The sequence below is a fragment of the Microchirus variegatus genome, assembly GCF_963457635.1.
Source record: "Microchirus variegatus genome assembly, chromosome: 3".
NCBI lineage: Eukaryota > Metazoa > Chordata > Actinopteri > Pleuronectiformes > Soleidae > Microchirus > Microchirus variegatus.
The window spans coordinates 23,337,031-23,354,288 of record NC_139804.1 but is presented as its reverse complement, the minus strand read 5'-3'; the positions used below and the strand labels follow the sequence as shown (position 1 = coordinate 23,354,288).

General features: G+C 42.2%; 1 protein-coding gene across 2 annotated transcripts in view; it reads left to right on the top strand.

The window, feature by feature from the left end:
- Nucleotides 1-11,039: 11,039 nt before the first annotated feature.
- The window catches only part of fli1 (Fli-1 proto-oncogene, ETS transcription factor), a gene marked incomplete at its 5' end in the record, with an annotated part of 28,420 nt that continues 22,201 nt past the window's right edge, over nt 11,040-17,258 (top strand). The window contains one exon of one of the 2 annotated variants that reach the window (XM_083886307.1): nt 11,040-11,078. In XM_083886307.1, coding sequence (XP_083742433.1) covers nt 11,040-11,078 — 39 coding nt within the window. Of the gene's footprint in view, nt 11,079-15,431; nt 15,515-17,258 lie in introns of those variants that run through there. The other variant, XM_083886308.1, reaches the window with a different exon arrangement.

Sequence of the window (17,258 nt, the reverse complement as noted above, 5' to 3'; positions counted from 1 at the left end):
CAGGCCTGAATAGATTAATTTAGGAGTGTTTGTGGTTAAGACTCTTATACTCAACCTAAGAATTGTGACTGTGTTGCACTGTTGGTCTTGGGGGCAATATTAGCTCTTGATATTATCTTTAATTAAAGAACCAGTCCCTCAACCAAGTTGTCCAAACACTCCTAAATAGGCTCTGTAAATCAGACAAACATCCTCAATATTTGATGGGTCGAGAGTGTGCACTGAAGCCTCCAGATGTCTTGTGTTTCTCAAGCATTTCAGAGGGGATGGTACGGGACAGCAATCTTCTGTTTCAGTGTGCCCCTTGACAGAGCAAGTTCCTCCAAATCGCATGCTGAGTCGTTGGATTTCTGCCTAGGTCACTCTCTCTCTCTCTCTCCCATTTTTTGTGTTCTGTCTCCTTTGTGCGCGGGTTCATCCTGCTAGTTCATGGTGTGTAGTGTTCGTTGTGTCAGTGTTCCGTTCGAGGCGTCCTCACAACCAAGTGATTCTGCCATCAAAGCGACACTGCAAACTTCATGGGTTTCGCAAAGCACAGCAAACATTACGGCGCATGGATTTGCATGCGTTTTCTTCAAAGGATCAGAGAACAAGTATCCTTTTCAAAGATTAGACCAGATTTTATCGAATACAACGTTAATGTTAATGTTATTTGGAGAAATTACGCCCTTTTGGTGATCTTTTGTTTGAAATAAATGTGAATGTGGTGAGATGAAAGGAAAACAGCAGGGAGGGAGGGAGGGAGAGAATGAGATGTTGAGTCCAACGTGCCCCAGTTGATAAGCTGTTGGCCTGGTGCCAAAATACTCCCCCAGTGCACCCATACACACAAACACACACACCCCACCCAGTGGCTATAGCTTGACCCCCCCATTCCCCCACCAAACACGCACACACTCACACACCACGACTCCAGTGGCGTCTCCTGCTCGCTATTCCTCTTCATTAGTGTCCCAGAACGAGATGCTTGTCATGTAATTTGCTGAGGAGGTTCTCTGAATGCCTGCGTGAAACACATTCTCATTAGAGAAGTGAGAGAATGGAGCGTGAGGGGAGAGGTGGAGACGCAGGCCTGGGAGGTGCAAATGAGGGCGAGCAATCAGTGAGACAGAGTGGGAGAGAGAAAGACAGAGGGACAAGGAGAACACACCAGGGAAGTGTTGAGAGCAACAAGAGAAACAGAATCTTACCAAATGAGTGGAGACATTTGTGACTTGAGAGAGCCAAGTATAAGTGCATGACTGACATTTACCTCAGTCAACCAGTATTCTCATTAATAAAGATACATTCAGTTGCTTTGCAGTTGTCAGAATTACATTAAAAAAGTCCAAAGAACAAAAAAACAAAAAACAAAAAAACTTTAGCTTTAATAACTCAAGACATCTGCATCTGCTGAAGTTTGGGGTTTTGTCTCCTCGTTCAGTACGTTTCCTTGATGTTATTGTTTTAGTCTGACTTAAAGCAGACTTTAAAAAAAAAATACATGTTAACATGTTAGTCTGACTGGAATTGAACTAAATTGAATTTTTGCAAAGTTTGACCAACACACCCAGATCATTTTGTGGCTTTGAATCGAATCACGTCTGCGTGTTTATGTTCAATCAGACCCAAACTGGTCTCTGCACTCTGGGCATCTTCAACAATGGCTTCGACCCAAGGGGTTTGACTTGGTATAATGGAAGCTGGTACACAGGAGAAGAAAAACATGATGTTTGACAAACAAAATGTTAGACTTAAAATTGTTATATCTTGAAGTCAAAGGATGGAAGAAAAAACACTTAATATGGTACGAACTAGCCGCCAGCTCAAGTTGTTTAGTCTATGGCATAGTTGGTCAACAGGAAAATGCCTGATACTAACAAGCTGAAAGGGGACATATTGCCACCTAGTGTGGTGGAGGCAGACTTCCCCTTGCACTATGGTATTCAGTGTCTACCTCCTCTAAGGAGTAACAGATGAAGTCCACCTTTAATTCCCTTAGAACACAAGATAAACGATAATTACATTGTTAAGTCACAGTTTGTTTGAGTTTGCTAATCTGGAGGTACTGAAGGACCTTGATGAGTCTCTGAATGCCAGTCTCAGCACTTGTAAGGAAGAGGTATCACTCTCTCCGCCATACATCCCTGTTGTGTTCACACTGATAACAACATTAGTGTCCAGTCAGCTTCATTCAGTCCTCCAGTCTGTGACGAGGTGTGGCTCAGTCGGCAGAAGAGGGCTTATCAGGGTGATGAGAGGAAAGAAGGAGCCGGTTGTCAGTGGCTGTTTTTCACTGATGTCTGTGTTGTGTCCTAAGAATCTGGGGTTGACGTACATGAGACTGTCACTTACAGTATGTCTCTCCTGCTTCTCTTTCATATTCTGTTTGATAACCCAGAAAAGTGATGAATCGGTAGAACAATATGTAAATTAGAACCAGATACACAAATGCTACGGCATTCATTTATTTGTCGCAGGAATTTAATTTTCTGAGCAGATTCTTACAGATTTCGAAAGAAAACTCTCATGTGACCATTATTTTGTTATATTAACTTATGCTTTTTACCTAAAAACTATTTCTAATCCTAAGCATATGCAGAAGGGTTTGCATAACTGTATAATTCTGTTTGTTCAAGTGCACACTCACTTCACAACAAATTACTGCCTCCTGCATTTGAACAACTTGAGCAATTCATTCCTCATTCAGTCATTCTTTGTGTGAATGTAAAACATAATTCCATGAGAAATATGACACAAGGATTTAACTATTTTAACAGTAATCCAGAATGGACAAACCACACAGTTGTGTATTGTGACCACCTTTGTAGAAATAAAGGGTTCATTAAGAGGTAAAAATACAAATCAAATGATAATTATTAATATTATTATCTCGCTAAAACCTTCACACTGATTTAATGTGGAAGAAAAAGGGAAATTTCAACGTCACTGTCAAAAAAAATGCACTGACATGTAAGCAAATTCTTGCAAGCTCCTCATAAATCACCCATTTGTCAACAGGTAAAAACCACTTTCATTTCAATCAACATTCGTTATCTGCTAATGCCTTTAAGAAGAGAGGAAGCTGTTTTCTAAAACGACGACTGTTTACCAAGAAGAGGTGTGTTGTGCTGAGTGAAACTGTGGCGGCTTGATTGAGGTTCTCTCTCTTCCACTTTCACTCTCAGACTCCCACATTCTCTCCATCTTGGTCTCTCTCTCGCACACATATGCACACACACACACGGTCCAACCCGTTGCTCTTCACTGCAACGGGTGGTGTTTCTTTTGTCTCCCTCCAGCTTTTTACCCCCGCAGCCTCAAGTCCCATTTCCAGCCTCCAGCTGACCCCACTCACCCACACCTCACTCACCCTTACTCCAAAACTCCCACCTCTTACTGTGCAGAAACGGGGTTATTTTTAGAGCTCTCTTGATGGTTTAAGGATGTTAAGTCCGCATTTGTGCCACGGATTTTCAGTGAGGAAACCGGCTGTTTCTCTTGTCGCCCCCCCTCACTTCCATTTCATTTCCGTCTCTGCATCCTCTCCTTCCTTTGCAAAGGCCCCTTCTCTATAACACACTTTCCCTTTCTAACATATTCCAGCTTCTCTCGTGTTCCCCAAATGTCAATACACAACCCTGCTGCCATGCTCTCATCGTCCCTCTTCACACCTATACAGTATACTCTAATTTTCTCATTCTCTTGTCTGTTCTCAACTTTGCTGTCTGTCTTCCTATCAGAAAGCTTCTTTTTTTTTACACTTCTACCCCTACATACAATCTGGGCTGGGCCTCATCATTCTGGACTGTTCACCCACATGTAGTCATTATGGCACCCATGGGTGTGTAAATGACACCACATTAGTTGTGTGGAACAAATGTTTTTAGTTCAACATGAAACGTTTGATTGGTTAAATTACCAGAGCCTTGACTTGGTGATTGTAATTAACATTTAAAGTTTTTAAATACATGCATTTTTGTTTGTTTTCGCAACGGTACACTTACAGGTGTATGTTAGCCTTTTGGGGAAAAGTTACCAGCACAATCTTGACCTGGCACTGCTGCTGCTGCTGCTGCTGCTGCTACCACACTTGTTCCATGGCTCAACTCTGCCCTCTATCACTGGTTTTATGAATAGCACATGCAGTGGCATGACACAAAGCAAAAAAAATGACAGTCTTTTTTGACTTGTTGAATAAAAAGCATGTGTGTGTTTCCCCCCTGCAATTATTATTATGTCATGTTTGTACATTTTATTGATTTCTCTTACAAATTAAAACATCTGATATTATACACACTACTTGACATGTGTTTGAATTGTACCCTCCTGTGCCTGAATGCAGGCAGAAAGCTGGCACGGCCACCTACTGGCTTCTGTGCGTCTCACCAGCCATCTCAAATAGCCCTCACCATATGTTAACACTTTACTCCCCAAATACCCATGATGACAGCGTCGCTCTGTCTCTTTAAGACCCGGCGTGGAATGTTGTGGTTTGCCTGGGCGTTTGGGGTAGTGCCCTCATCCACACATAAATACAACCCTAAAAGTGACTATGAGTCACTCTCCATCTTACTGTCTCTGTCATCTTTCACTTTCGGATGCATTCCACTGTGAGGACATTGCTTGTATTGTTCAGAGGCAAGTATTTTACTCCAGTGTTGTCAAAGAATAAACATTTTCCCTTCCCATCATCTGGCTGGCACCGTGTCAGTGCACAGCGCTGTGTTTTCCTATTTAGCATGTTTGTTTTTGTCACAGGTGAAAAGGCGGGGAGTGTCTTTGAACTCAATAACCTTGCAGGGTTTTTTTTCCCCCAGGAATCAGGCTGTACTAAATAAACATATTATCTTCTAGCTCGATGTATCACCTGTGAGGTAATATTTGTACTCAATTTACAAAAAAAACAAAATAAAAAAACACTGTTGACAATTTTCAGCAGAGTAACAATATGGTAAAAGTATACTTCTTGGAGTAATATTATGGTAATAACATTTTATTTCTTGGCAATAACAATGGAAAATGTGTGTGGGACATAAGGGAGAATAAATTGCACCTGTGAAAATGATTCATTTTGATTCACAAACATTTTTGTGTGAAAGTGTTAGAGATTGCCCGGGTATACTTTGGAAATGGCATGGTTAGTGTAATATTATCTTCTCATAACCACACTATTACCCAGATGGAAATGGCATTAGAACTAATATGGTATTACCGTAATACTACCTTCATATTTCAAACATTTTTTTTTGTTAACCATACCATTACCCTGTTGTTGATATACTCAAAAGGAATGTGTCAATCGAACACTAGACAATTGTAGATGCTGACTTTTAATGTTAATAATCACCGACGTGTGCAACACCACATCAAAATGTCATCACTGCTTTTTCTTAATGTCTCCCAGTGTGAACAAAAGGGTAAGTGAGTCTTCTATGAGCCACCTCTAGCTTGAGCCAGAGAGCCCTCCAGTGGCAAGAGTTGGCAATTGTTCTCTCTCCCTGAATAGGATCAATAGGCAAGCTCCCTTTATTAGATCCAGATTTGACCGTCTGAAGGCACAGATGAATGATTTTTGTAGTCTGGTGAGCAGCCCACATTGAGTTCAGGCTGTCAGACTTGTCTGGGGGGACGTGGGGGAGGAAAGAGAGACACGGGCCTCAAAGTAAAAGGCTTGAGAATGCGGGACAGGGTAAACCCTAAACCTGAGAGCTCAGCCCGGTCTCGCAGCCTTCCAGGGAACAACACTTTTCTTATTGAGCCAGTGGGCCAGACCCAAATGAGAGGTGACAGCATATTCATTTCACTCAGTGTTTTTCTTTAAAGGCTTTTTAAAATGCGGGTGAATGATGAGTGGTCAGTGGATTTATAGTTCAGGGGGATGATATAGGCCTTAGGAAGGGCACTGCTTTCCTTCTCGCCCCCTGCTTTTTTCCACTAGCGCAATCCTTTCCAGGGGCTTTATTTCAGTCTCATGTTGTTGTATGTATGTAGAGATGACCCCCCCCCCCCCCCCCCCCCATTGGAAACCCAGATTAATAAAAAATGTAAAGTGAGCACCTTGGTTTCCCATGCCCAGCCTGGTCTGGTGGCAGGGTGTGTCCACATTTACAGCTGAACTGACACAAGATAAGTGGTCTGGGAAATCCTTGTACATAGCCACAGAGAAGAGAAATTCACTGTGTTTTGCGGCGAAGTGAAGAGTAATTATATGGAGACACAATGTTGGGTCCATAAAGCATAGTCACACACACACAGACATTGACCCAAATACAGTGTCTTTTCATGTGATTAACTGCATACCAGAGCATATTGTACATAACGACAACATACATTTTTGTCTCGACACCATATGTCTTCTCCCAAACATCCAATCTCCCGGTCTGTCGTCTCAGCGTTGCCCCCCCGAGGGTGAGAATACCAAGGTTGAACAGATAAGGTCATATAGTGTATATGTATCAGTGGATTGTTCTGGACCTGATAAGTGGCAACACATCAGGAGGCACTGGGAGGTCGTTAATTTATAGGGATGCTATTACCTTCATAAACGCTTGCCTCATAAAAGGACTGCCTTGCTTTAATTTAATACTTCCCCTTTCCAATTATCACCGTACACACAAGTTATGCTGCTGTCTGCACTATGTGCAGCTTAATGTACATTTAATGAGTTTCTGTGTTTTTTTTAGGGTTTCGTCTTATAGCACAACTTCTTTTCTTTCATCAACTTGAGGTTAGGTTTTTTTTTGCCTTTGTTGAAAATGTGCTCAAAGAGACAGTATAAGTTATAAGATTTTCCTGCAACACCATGAAATAAAACTTATGTTCTTATATGAGGTCGCTCCTAAATTGTTATTCAATAGGCATAATTATATGTTTATGCGTGACGAAAAGAAGTTCACTTGTTTGAGAGTATCACCTGACCTTTTATGCATGTTTCTCTGTTCCTAGCCGGGCCACTGACGGCCGAGAAGCTTGCGTGGAAAGATTGGATATTTTGCCCTGCCTTCCCTGGTGCCACAATGCCATTTTCTCTGTCCCGGAGGGACGAAAAAACGGGGGGGCTGGAATGAAAGCGATCTCCATCTCCAGATCATCTCTTGGTAGCCCCTTCTACTAAATAAATAACTCATTACAGTTCAGAGTAAGGAGCTTAATTTACTCTGGCTGATGTAATCACAAATGTCTGTAGGTTGCACCATATCATCTCAAATACAAGTGCTTTTGGGAAACTCCCAAGAGAAGGAGCTCTGAAATAAATGTTAACATAACAGTGAGGAAAGAGTGGTGGTCGACTGCAAATGGGAAGCTGTTGATAGCAAATCGTTTGGCCTTAGTGGGATTAAGTCTTTTTTATTAAAGCAGAAGTGGAGATAATCTTAGCAACGTTATTAAAGAATACAGGCTCATACTAAATAACATTCAAGACACTCATTACCATGGAAAAAGCACAAAAACAAGAAGTCCTAAATGGTGCAAGGCTTGATGAAATAACCAGACAAGGGACTTGAAGGATTTGCAAATATATTCTGTTTTTTCCCCCTCCTGAAAAAACAAAAGAGAGGGAGTTGCCTTATGTGAGACCAAACAATCAGTGTTAGAGGTTTTTTTACAGTGGCAACCTCTGATATGTCACATGGTACTGTTTGAATTGGCATTATGCTTGCTGCTGTCCAAGGTTAAACAAACGCCACAAGATGTTATAAATATTAACTTAGTGCAGTATGGTATAGAACAACAGATGACATTCTATAATAGCTATGTCAGAATTGTTGTTGTCTTTTCACGGCTAATAGATGAATAGATCAATCAATCTGGATTAAGATTTGATTTATTAATATGAGGATCAATCTTTGGGACATTTTAACTCTTCAGTCTTAATCAATATTCCTATAGCACAAGACATCTTCCTTTGCCTTTTTGAAGATTAAACAGTCGCTGTACAAAAAGTGTTAGAGAAGGTCTACTCCATCCTGAGGAAGGCAACACAGCCGGCACATGAATGCCATTTTTCAGTGAAACGGATGTTGGGATTTCCTTCCATTGTTTAGCACTGGGAACGCTATTATCAATGTTGTTGCACATAATCTTTGCATTAGGAGATTGTGCAACAAACAGAATGTCTACCCTGTGATGAAAGGTGACCATTTTACCAGATGACCCTATAACATTGTGGGGGGGGGGGCATTTTAGTTAGTTTGTAAATGTTGCATTTTAGGATTGATTATTTAACATGATGGGCAGTGTTGTATGTTATTTAATGTTGAATTGACCAAATCAATGAGGCCCAAATTACATCCCATGCTCATGATGAGTCTTTTCTGTCTAATGAAACAAAGTTACTAAGCTACATCCCTGTTTAACTTTAGTTGTTCTGCGTGGAAAAAAAATTGACCGACCTTGACAGGGCTATAAAACGCCACGGTTGGGCGACTTTCTTCACCGTGAATTGCCCCCCACATCCTTTTGGTGGGACTGTTGGTCGAAGATGAGGGTTTAGCAAAGTGAAGGAAATGAAGTTAGTCAAGTGAGTGGGGTCAGCTGAGCAGGAAAGGACAAACCCGCAGCAGAGGAACTGGTGTTGCTGTTGTATTCCTGCGGGAACTGTCAGCGTGAGGACAGACAGGAACACTGGACTGAGCATCTGCATAGAAAGGAGAGATGCTGCTTATGATTGATTGATTATTAAAATAAAAGACAAACTAACAACAGCAAATGGTGCGTTGCATTGACATCTAGCAATCTGTTTATTTCTCCAGAAATATCCGGTGATTAAACACGTATTTTATGATTATTATTTACATTAAAACACATTTTGATGCAGCCACACTGTCCATCTCTGTTATGTTTGCACAATGAGAGATCACACAGCCGCACGCGCCTCCGTCAGCACACAGCACAGTCACTGTTTCTTATAATAAAACTCGTTTGCATTGACGTCTGTGGTGCGTTTCAACACCTCCTGCGGATCACACAGCAGCTGGCCCTCACGCACCACTGCTCCGAGGATGCAGCGTGAGATGAAAACCAATGGCAAATCAAATAAACTACTTATGTTAACAATACACATTTTACATCTTTTTATGGCCACTTTTCCCCCCACAGCAGAAGACTTTGTAACGCAGATTTACGACGCTCCTTCTCTCTCTTGCTTTCCCCTTATTTCACGGTTCAGTGGCCTCACACTGCAGACAAGGGGAGGTTTTTCTCTCGCTGCTCATTGGTCGCGACTTTCCCATCTCAGTAACATTTCCATTCATACACCCGGCGCTCCTTTTCAGCCTCTTTCAAAATAACTCACTGTCATAATCATTTGGGGGAAACGGCTTTGCCCGAACAGGACTATAATTATTCTAAATAGGAAGAGGAGCGATTGCACAGAGCGACAGCGACCAAAAGCGAAAGGACACTGTAACGACAGGTGAGTGAGAGACGAGAACACAACAACAACCACAACAACAACCACAACAACAACAACACCAACACCTGCTTTGCGTTCAGCATCTGCAGCAGATGCGAACGTGCACGAGGACAGTAAATCACCCACACGCGTGGTTTATTGTTATTATTGATGCTGTGGAAAGTGGAGAGTTCGTGCGCAACCGATCGATCAAAAAAGTAGCGCGGACGTCTCGGAATGACACATCAGAGAAGTGAAACTCCATGCAAAACGCGTGTTAATGTCTTTTACTGCATCGGACATGCGCTTTAAAGTATTTTATTGTATGTGTTAAATCTGATTCTTTTTTTTTGCAATCGAAAATGTATTTCCTTTGCTCACTTGAACGCAGCATCGGTGTATATGTAAGGAAGAAAAAAAAAATATTGGAATGTGTATTAAGTGAAAATCAGTTGGCTCTCTCGTTTATGATGGATAACAGCGAGGTAAGATGCTTAAAATGTAACACTAGAGGGGTCCCGGCCCACGGGGCTGTCTCGGAGGAAGGTTCACGCCGTTATTCAACAGTCCTCCTCTGCCTAATTGGCTGCAGATGCGGGATCCTGTGCGCCTTCTACCGCGTAGAAATTGGATGCATTTGGGGAAACTTTATGAGGCGAGTCCTGCTTTTTGCCTGCAGCAGCAGAGACGACAGAGAGAGAGAAAAGGGCTCCACGACATAGTATTTAAACCGTGCCAGGTTCATTTATCACGGGACAGGAATCCAGTACAATGATAGACACGAAAAACAAATAAACAGAAAGATAAAATTGCGGAGTTAAAAACCTCTGTTTTTAATTTTTTTTTAATTTTTTTTTATTATTATTTAATTTGATTCGTTTTCTTTTTTAATTCCACTGTCACATATTGGCTTAAGATGACCACGGCCCCTGTGATCTGCATCCTCCAATAATTATGCAACAATGCACAGTCGATGATTACATATTAATAGCCGTGACAGGTCAGATCATTCATGCTACTGAACAAGAAAAGCACATGTTGGGTTTTAATGGTGCGTCCCGGCTGACATTACACTGGTCCATATACGTTAATTTGCTTTATCACGCAGTCTATATAACATCCATTTTGTGCTGGTGTTTATATACATGCTGCCATGCACTGCCGTCCTAATCATTGCACATGCACAGGGAGGGAAGGGCTAAAGACACCGTCCTCTAAGTGCCCTTTCACCCTAGACTTTGTAAGCTGCACTTATTAAAGCGAAAAGTGTTTCAATATGTGGTAAGCTTTAGGGGAAAACGTGATGGGGGTTGGGATGGGGCCCTCTTCATCTTCATGCTGCCCAGCTGCTATTGGGCGACTTGAGAGTTATTCATTCTTGTGACCACTGTAGGTTAGATGTGTTGTTGATGTAAGGGCAAGTGTAATTAAAAATCTGTATGAGTATCAATAAAAGAAAACAAAAACGTACCCATGAAGGAATCTATGCAGGGGGGGGGGGTCTTTAAGGAATTAATGACTTTTCCCTGAAGTGATCACTGTGTGTCCCTCACAAAACCCAGGAGCAGCTAATAATAATAAAATGATTTTAAGTTAAGACTGGTGTGGTTTTCCTGTGTTTCAGGGCCCGCTGATCAACCCTGGCCCTGTCTGTCAAGTAGACATGTTTCAAACTGTCCCCGACACGTCGTCTTACGTCAAGGTAAGACACCACCGTCTCTTCTACCAGGTAATGTTGGAGGGGACAACGTGGGGGGACCCCCTTTTTTTTCATTTCTTACCACAATGTGAAAAAAAATGATTTAATTGAAATCCAAGGTGTTTTTCCAGTCAATATATCAGGGATGATTTGATTTATTTGCATGAGCAAAAAAAATATGTTTACCCTGGACAGAATTTCACGTCAAAACTGTATAATAAAAAAAAATATTTTTTTTTTTAATGCGAATTCAAGCAGCTAAATGGAGCACATGCCAGACTCCTTGTCTTTTGACTGGCACCTGTTGGCTCTGTAGTGGATTGTTTAAATGTGGCGCTGTTGTGGTTTGCCTAAGATGCGCTAATTTCGCGTTTGTTGCTTTGTCTTCCATTCAAAAAAACTGCTACTGTTATGGATCATTATCAGATGTCTCGTCACCCCCCCTCTCTCCCCAAACACACCCACACGCACACACACACACACACACGGCCCTGACAATGTAAATAAAGCAAACAGTGCACATCTGGTTTTCACATGAAACACTGCATTGCGCCACATATGGAGCAGCTTGAATACATGCAACTGCCACAGGGCCATATCCGAGCCACTGCAGCCATTTAATATTTATTTCTGATATAAAACCGTATAGAAGTAGACTGATGCCAAGTTTTAACGTGCACTTTGCTCACATTCGCGTCCCTGAATTCAGGCGGCTGCGTGGCGTTTGCGCACATTCATCATAATAATGCACCTAGACTTGACTGCTTGGATTGTACCGCATTACAATGAGCCATTATGCAGAGGCGAGCTATGGTAATATCTCCATAATCAAGGTATTTTTCCAAAGGCGACTTGTTAATGTTTTGAAGACTTATTCCCCTTTTGAATGAAGGGCTCTTTTCATCCAGGCGCAGCGTTTGTGCCACAGCAGAGAGACTCTGCGTTTTGGGCCTCGGAACAATTCCTGATTTGTTGTGAGGGAGTTGAATGGCGAGGAATGTTTTAGGAGAAAATATGCTTTTAAATGAGTTTTTCTGCCCTCTCGAAAAGACAGGAGGCCAGTAAAGGAAATATGAAAAGGGGATATTATATGGAACCTGAGGAACTTTGGATTTCGCAGTGCTCGAATCTTATATTTTTCTGATTATATATTTTTCTGTTTGCTTTGATTCCAATAATGTTATTCCCCTCCCCCCTCCTCCTGTTTATAATTATGATTCCATCCGAATGATTCTTTTTTTTATTTGGTGCGTGCAAGTGCTGCATTCACCTTCTCACACACATTCAGACAGATATTGGTCCAAATGTGGCACGCCTCGATACAAAATTTAAAAGAAATATCCCTCGTTCAAGCGAATCGACGGCCCAACATTTGGTTTTGTTTGGTTAAGGCCAGGCGAGACTGGAACTCTCCAATAAAAATAAATCTCAAATTAATTATGGCCTAGAGCGAGGGGCCAGACAGTTCGTGCTTATATATGCTGCAGACTCACTTTTTGCCCTCAGTATTTTCAGTCGGCCTGTCTTTTTAGCCCCAGAGAAGGAATGGTCTGAATACAGGACTGCAGTCTAATAAACAGCGACTTCAGCCCCAGCTCACATGGACTAGGACGTTTTCATCTTTGGAAGAACAGTCTGTCTTAAAGTTTCTCACAACTCTCATAAGTACAGCATTTTGCTTATCAGGATTTGACCCAAACGATTCAATGTTTTCTTACTAAACATTGCAATAGAAAGAAAAATGCAAAAAGTGTGAAAAAATAATGGAGTGTAAAGAGTATCTCTTTTAATGATTTGTTTAATCAATTTGATAATAATTTATCAAATTGACATGAAATATTTTAAAGAATCCTATGCCAGTATTTTGGCATGAAACAGGGCTCATCCTGTCAACATTCTTCTTGCATATCTTTCTGTTTGTGCTTCAAAACCATTTCCCCTCATTTAAGAGAAACTCCATTAACTCCATACTCTCGATCTTAGTAGATCTTCCACATAAGCTGAAGAGGAAAGGATGGGCCTAACAATTGAAAGGCTGCTGAACATAAAACCCACATAGTGTCCGCCCACCTCTGGCTTGTTGCCCCAGTGGAGAGACAGAGGAGCTACTGGCTCGTGGTGTAAGGAAGAAATGTCTGGCTGTCTAGTTCCAGCGTCAAGCCAGATGTTCTGTGGTTCACTATGTAAACCAACTTGCATCTGTTTATTGGCCTTCCAAAATGTTTGTTACCACTGTATTCATTATGGTCTTGGTAGGTCCCGGACCCCCAATCTTCCTGATCAGCTTTGTGGACTTGATAGCAGGTATTTGGAAACAGAGGAGCAGATGGTTTAGTGTCATTGGAATCACACTATGTTCATTTGCATTTTAAATAGTTACACAGCCGAATCTATCGGAGGTTAAACACTGGTGACGCAAATCCAAAGAAACACAACACAGCATCAGAATGTATCTGCAGTTCAAACTATATTGATCACAAGTCACCAACACAAGGTCATCGTCGTATAAGCATTGCTTAAATTTTCTGACTATATCAACCAACTCATAAGAGGACTATTTATTCGAAAACCGCAAACTCAGGAATGCACATAAGAAAAAGGAAACCAAACCAGCCACTGAAGAGTTAAACAAGGTGTCTCCCTTAATTACACGAGTCTGAAGTGGCCTCAGGCAGGAGAAGCCTTGACCCTTAGCAGGATCCAGATGTGGTGGTCCCAAGGGTGGGGGCCCACAACCCCACCAGACCCCCAAGTCAAAAGCAGACAGGCCGGCCCTGCTGTCAAGTTGTCGCAGCAGCGCAGTCTGTGTTTGGCCAGCAGAATCCAACACTGCAATAAATATTATCTCCATCATCTCGGCTAAATCATATATTTCATTTTTAAACATAATAATAATCATAATCATTTTTTTAAAAAGAAAAGAAAAGCACTGTACTGAGCTTAAGTCACTTTTGTTCAAACTCTTAATAGATGCTTTTTTTCCCACATGGTATAGTCGACCCAAGCTTGTTAAAAATCCCAGAAACATTTGCAATACTATTAATAAGATTCTGTTTCATAAATATCTAAAATTAGGTCTTTATATTTGTTTCATTTGTGCTCTGTGAATAAAGAAAGGACATGGGAATGCTGAATGTGGTAGTAAAGTGACAAATGGACGTCTCTCGCTCTCTCTCTCTGTCTGCCTCACAGTTGCCTCCACGTCTAACATCTGCACTAAAATTATGCTTGAATTGATGAGGCCAATTTCATGGAGTAGAGGAGAAGAAAAAAAACTGTGGGGGTGGGGGTTACTGGATTTCCTTTCTTTTTTTTGGGTTCAGAAAAGAAAAAAAAAGAAAACCAACGGACAACAAAAGTAAAGTCAATGCAGTGACAATACAACAATGATATGTCAATAATAATTATTATTATAATAATAATAAAAGCAATGAATCCGGTTTCTTTGGTTGATGTATTGTTGCATTGTCTCACTCAGCCGTGCGCTGCGCAGCAGACGCACATGTGTAGAACAGACCCTCAGACTTATAGTGCGGTTTAGAGCTGAATATTTGGATTTTATTAATGGTGTCTCAGGAAAACTTCACATTGAGCTGTTGCAACAAAAAGAAGAAGAAGTAGAAGAAGAAGACAAGTTTGGAATACACCGCTCCCACCACAGGTTTCTCTCCTGCTTTGATTTAGAGCCCCATCAGCAGATCGTCCTGGAGAAACACGTGTCCACATTCAAAAGCTAAATTTTTTATTCAATGTATCGTTTTCCTTGTGAAATATAGAGTGAAAGAGGGAAAGGAATGATTTACAGAAGGATGGAGGCATGGCCAGATGCATGTATGAAGTGTAGGCGTGAACTATACAGGCGCTTAAAAAAACACAGCATCATAATATATAAGTTAGAGCGTTCCTGTGACGGTGAAGCTCATTCCAGCAAAGCTCAGTTAAATGTGTGCAGATATAATTCATGAGGCGGACAAAATAGTAAACCCGTCCACTCCACTCCACTCCACACCATATGTGACTTCACTGGGAAAGCAACACAAAAAAAAAACGCACGCACACACACACACACTCACACACCAGTCTAGAGCACGCTACACAGCAATGGCTGTGTACAACGCAGGCAGTCATCCTGTAAATATTTCCGAGCAGAAAAACATAACAGCGGAGCGAACACTCAATTGTTTTCCCTGCTTATCTCTCTGGGACAGTATCCTGCTTTTTTGAAGGCAGGGCTTTCGGTGACACACAGCTTCCTTCTCAACCTTCTCAACAGTGGTGACTTCACTTCCCAAATTTAGAGGAAAGAAAAAACTCAATCCGGTAAAAGTGTCTCTTTCTCTCCGCCACATACCGGGGCTGGAATTAATTCAGGAGCGTGTCATGTTTGGGATATTGTCGGGGTCCGTTGAAAATTGCTCAAAATGGACGGAACTATTAAGGTAAGGGTGGAGAACGGGGTGTATAAGTTTGTGGGAGACTGCTTTTTCAGAGTTGCGCCTCCTTTTTTTTAAAGCAATGGGTTGAAATGCTCCTGTGTGTCGGTCTGTGAGTTGGGACCTCCAATCTGACGACGATGAGCGGCTTTTTTCTCTCGATCTGAAAGCGGTAACCACATTTCTTTATTTCCCCTTCTGTCTGAGAAAGTACCATTTGGGGCTTTTTTTCAATAAGCTTCTCTGGTTGTGAGGACTCCGCGGTGTGGATTTAAGGCTACATCAGAGTCACGCTTTGGATTTTTGGGGACCGAGCGCACACTTGCGCACGTCTGGAAAGGCACAAAATAGTTTTCTGTTTGTTTCAGACAACGCGCTGAAGACTGTAATTTCATGTAGGTATAAGATATCCATGAGGTTCAGCGATTTGGTTTAGTCTGGGAAGCGGGGGATTGAGCAATAGCCACGAGTGGATGAACCGCTGGATACGATGTGACGAGCTGCGCAACAGCGGTGTGGCACATCGCCCGGCTCGGTCCGAAAACCCTGTCATGGGTCAAAAAAAACTGCCATAGCTTGGTCTGGATTTTTATTAGTATAACTATTTAAAGACGTGACATTCATCTCTTTGTCATCGATTGTTGTGTTTCCCCTCCGCTGTCGCACAGAGTTGTGTCAAAGTGTAAGGAAAGCTGTCATTTTGTAACTTCATTGCTGTAACTGTATACTTTGCGACACTTAAAACCACACGGCTTCACAATGATACCTCCTTATGTAGTTACTCAACTATTTCTGAAATGGTGCGTTGGTCGTCTGGTCGCTGGTCTACATTAACATTGGCTACTGGCCCCCGACAGTCAAATTCCAGATGTATGCGGCTGCAGCCACCAGATGTTGAATGGCATGTCCCCATAGTTCACTCTGCAGTGCGTTCACTTCAGTTCAGTCTGTGTCCTCTCGCCGGTTAACAAGTGTAAGCCCAGGGAAGAATGCTGCATCTGCGTTTATTCTTACACTGTCGCTGAAAAACTGACGGGACTTGTTTTCGTTTGGACATTTAAAATAGCGGGTTCTGTGGCGGCTGGGTGTGGTGTGAGTTTTGGAGGAGTGTAAACGCTGGCCAGACAAAAAATGTCAGGCTGCATACAGTCACTTAAAACCCAGTCGTTTTTTTACCTCGCTCGCTGCGCTCTGTGTGTTATTGTTGTGCATTACACACAGGGATGGATGTCATGTCACACTGCAGGGGTGGGGGGGGGGGGGGGGGGGGCAATGGTGTCTCAGCTATAGGTGCCCGTAACAAAACAAGACGCTATGTGAATTAATGTAATCACGACTGAATCCTTGGGTGTTAATAATGGCTCGTTACTTGTTGCATTCATGCTCGCTAAAAGAAAGGAAGGGCTCTCGAACCATGAGAGCTTCCCGTTCTACACAATCTTTTCCTGACAGGTTTCCTCTTCCTCCCGAAACAAAAGACAGGAATGTCACCCCCATCAACCTCCCCCCTCTCTCCAGGGTGGCTCCTGTGAACGCCAAACAGACACACGTGTAACTCTGGATGTGGAGCTCTTGCATATTATGCGCCAGTCCACTCCAGACGCGTCGTGACGCACTCGGGGAGATAGACTTTGGCTGATGTAAACAGAGCAGAGGTGGCTCCCAGCAGGTGTCACACTTAGACAATAATGGGGCTTGCTTCCTCACAGCTGAGCTATGATCTATGAGATATTTGTTTTCACCTTGTTGC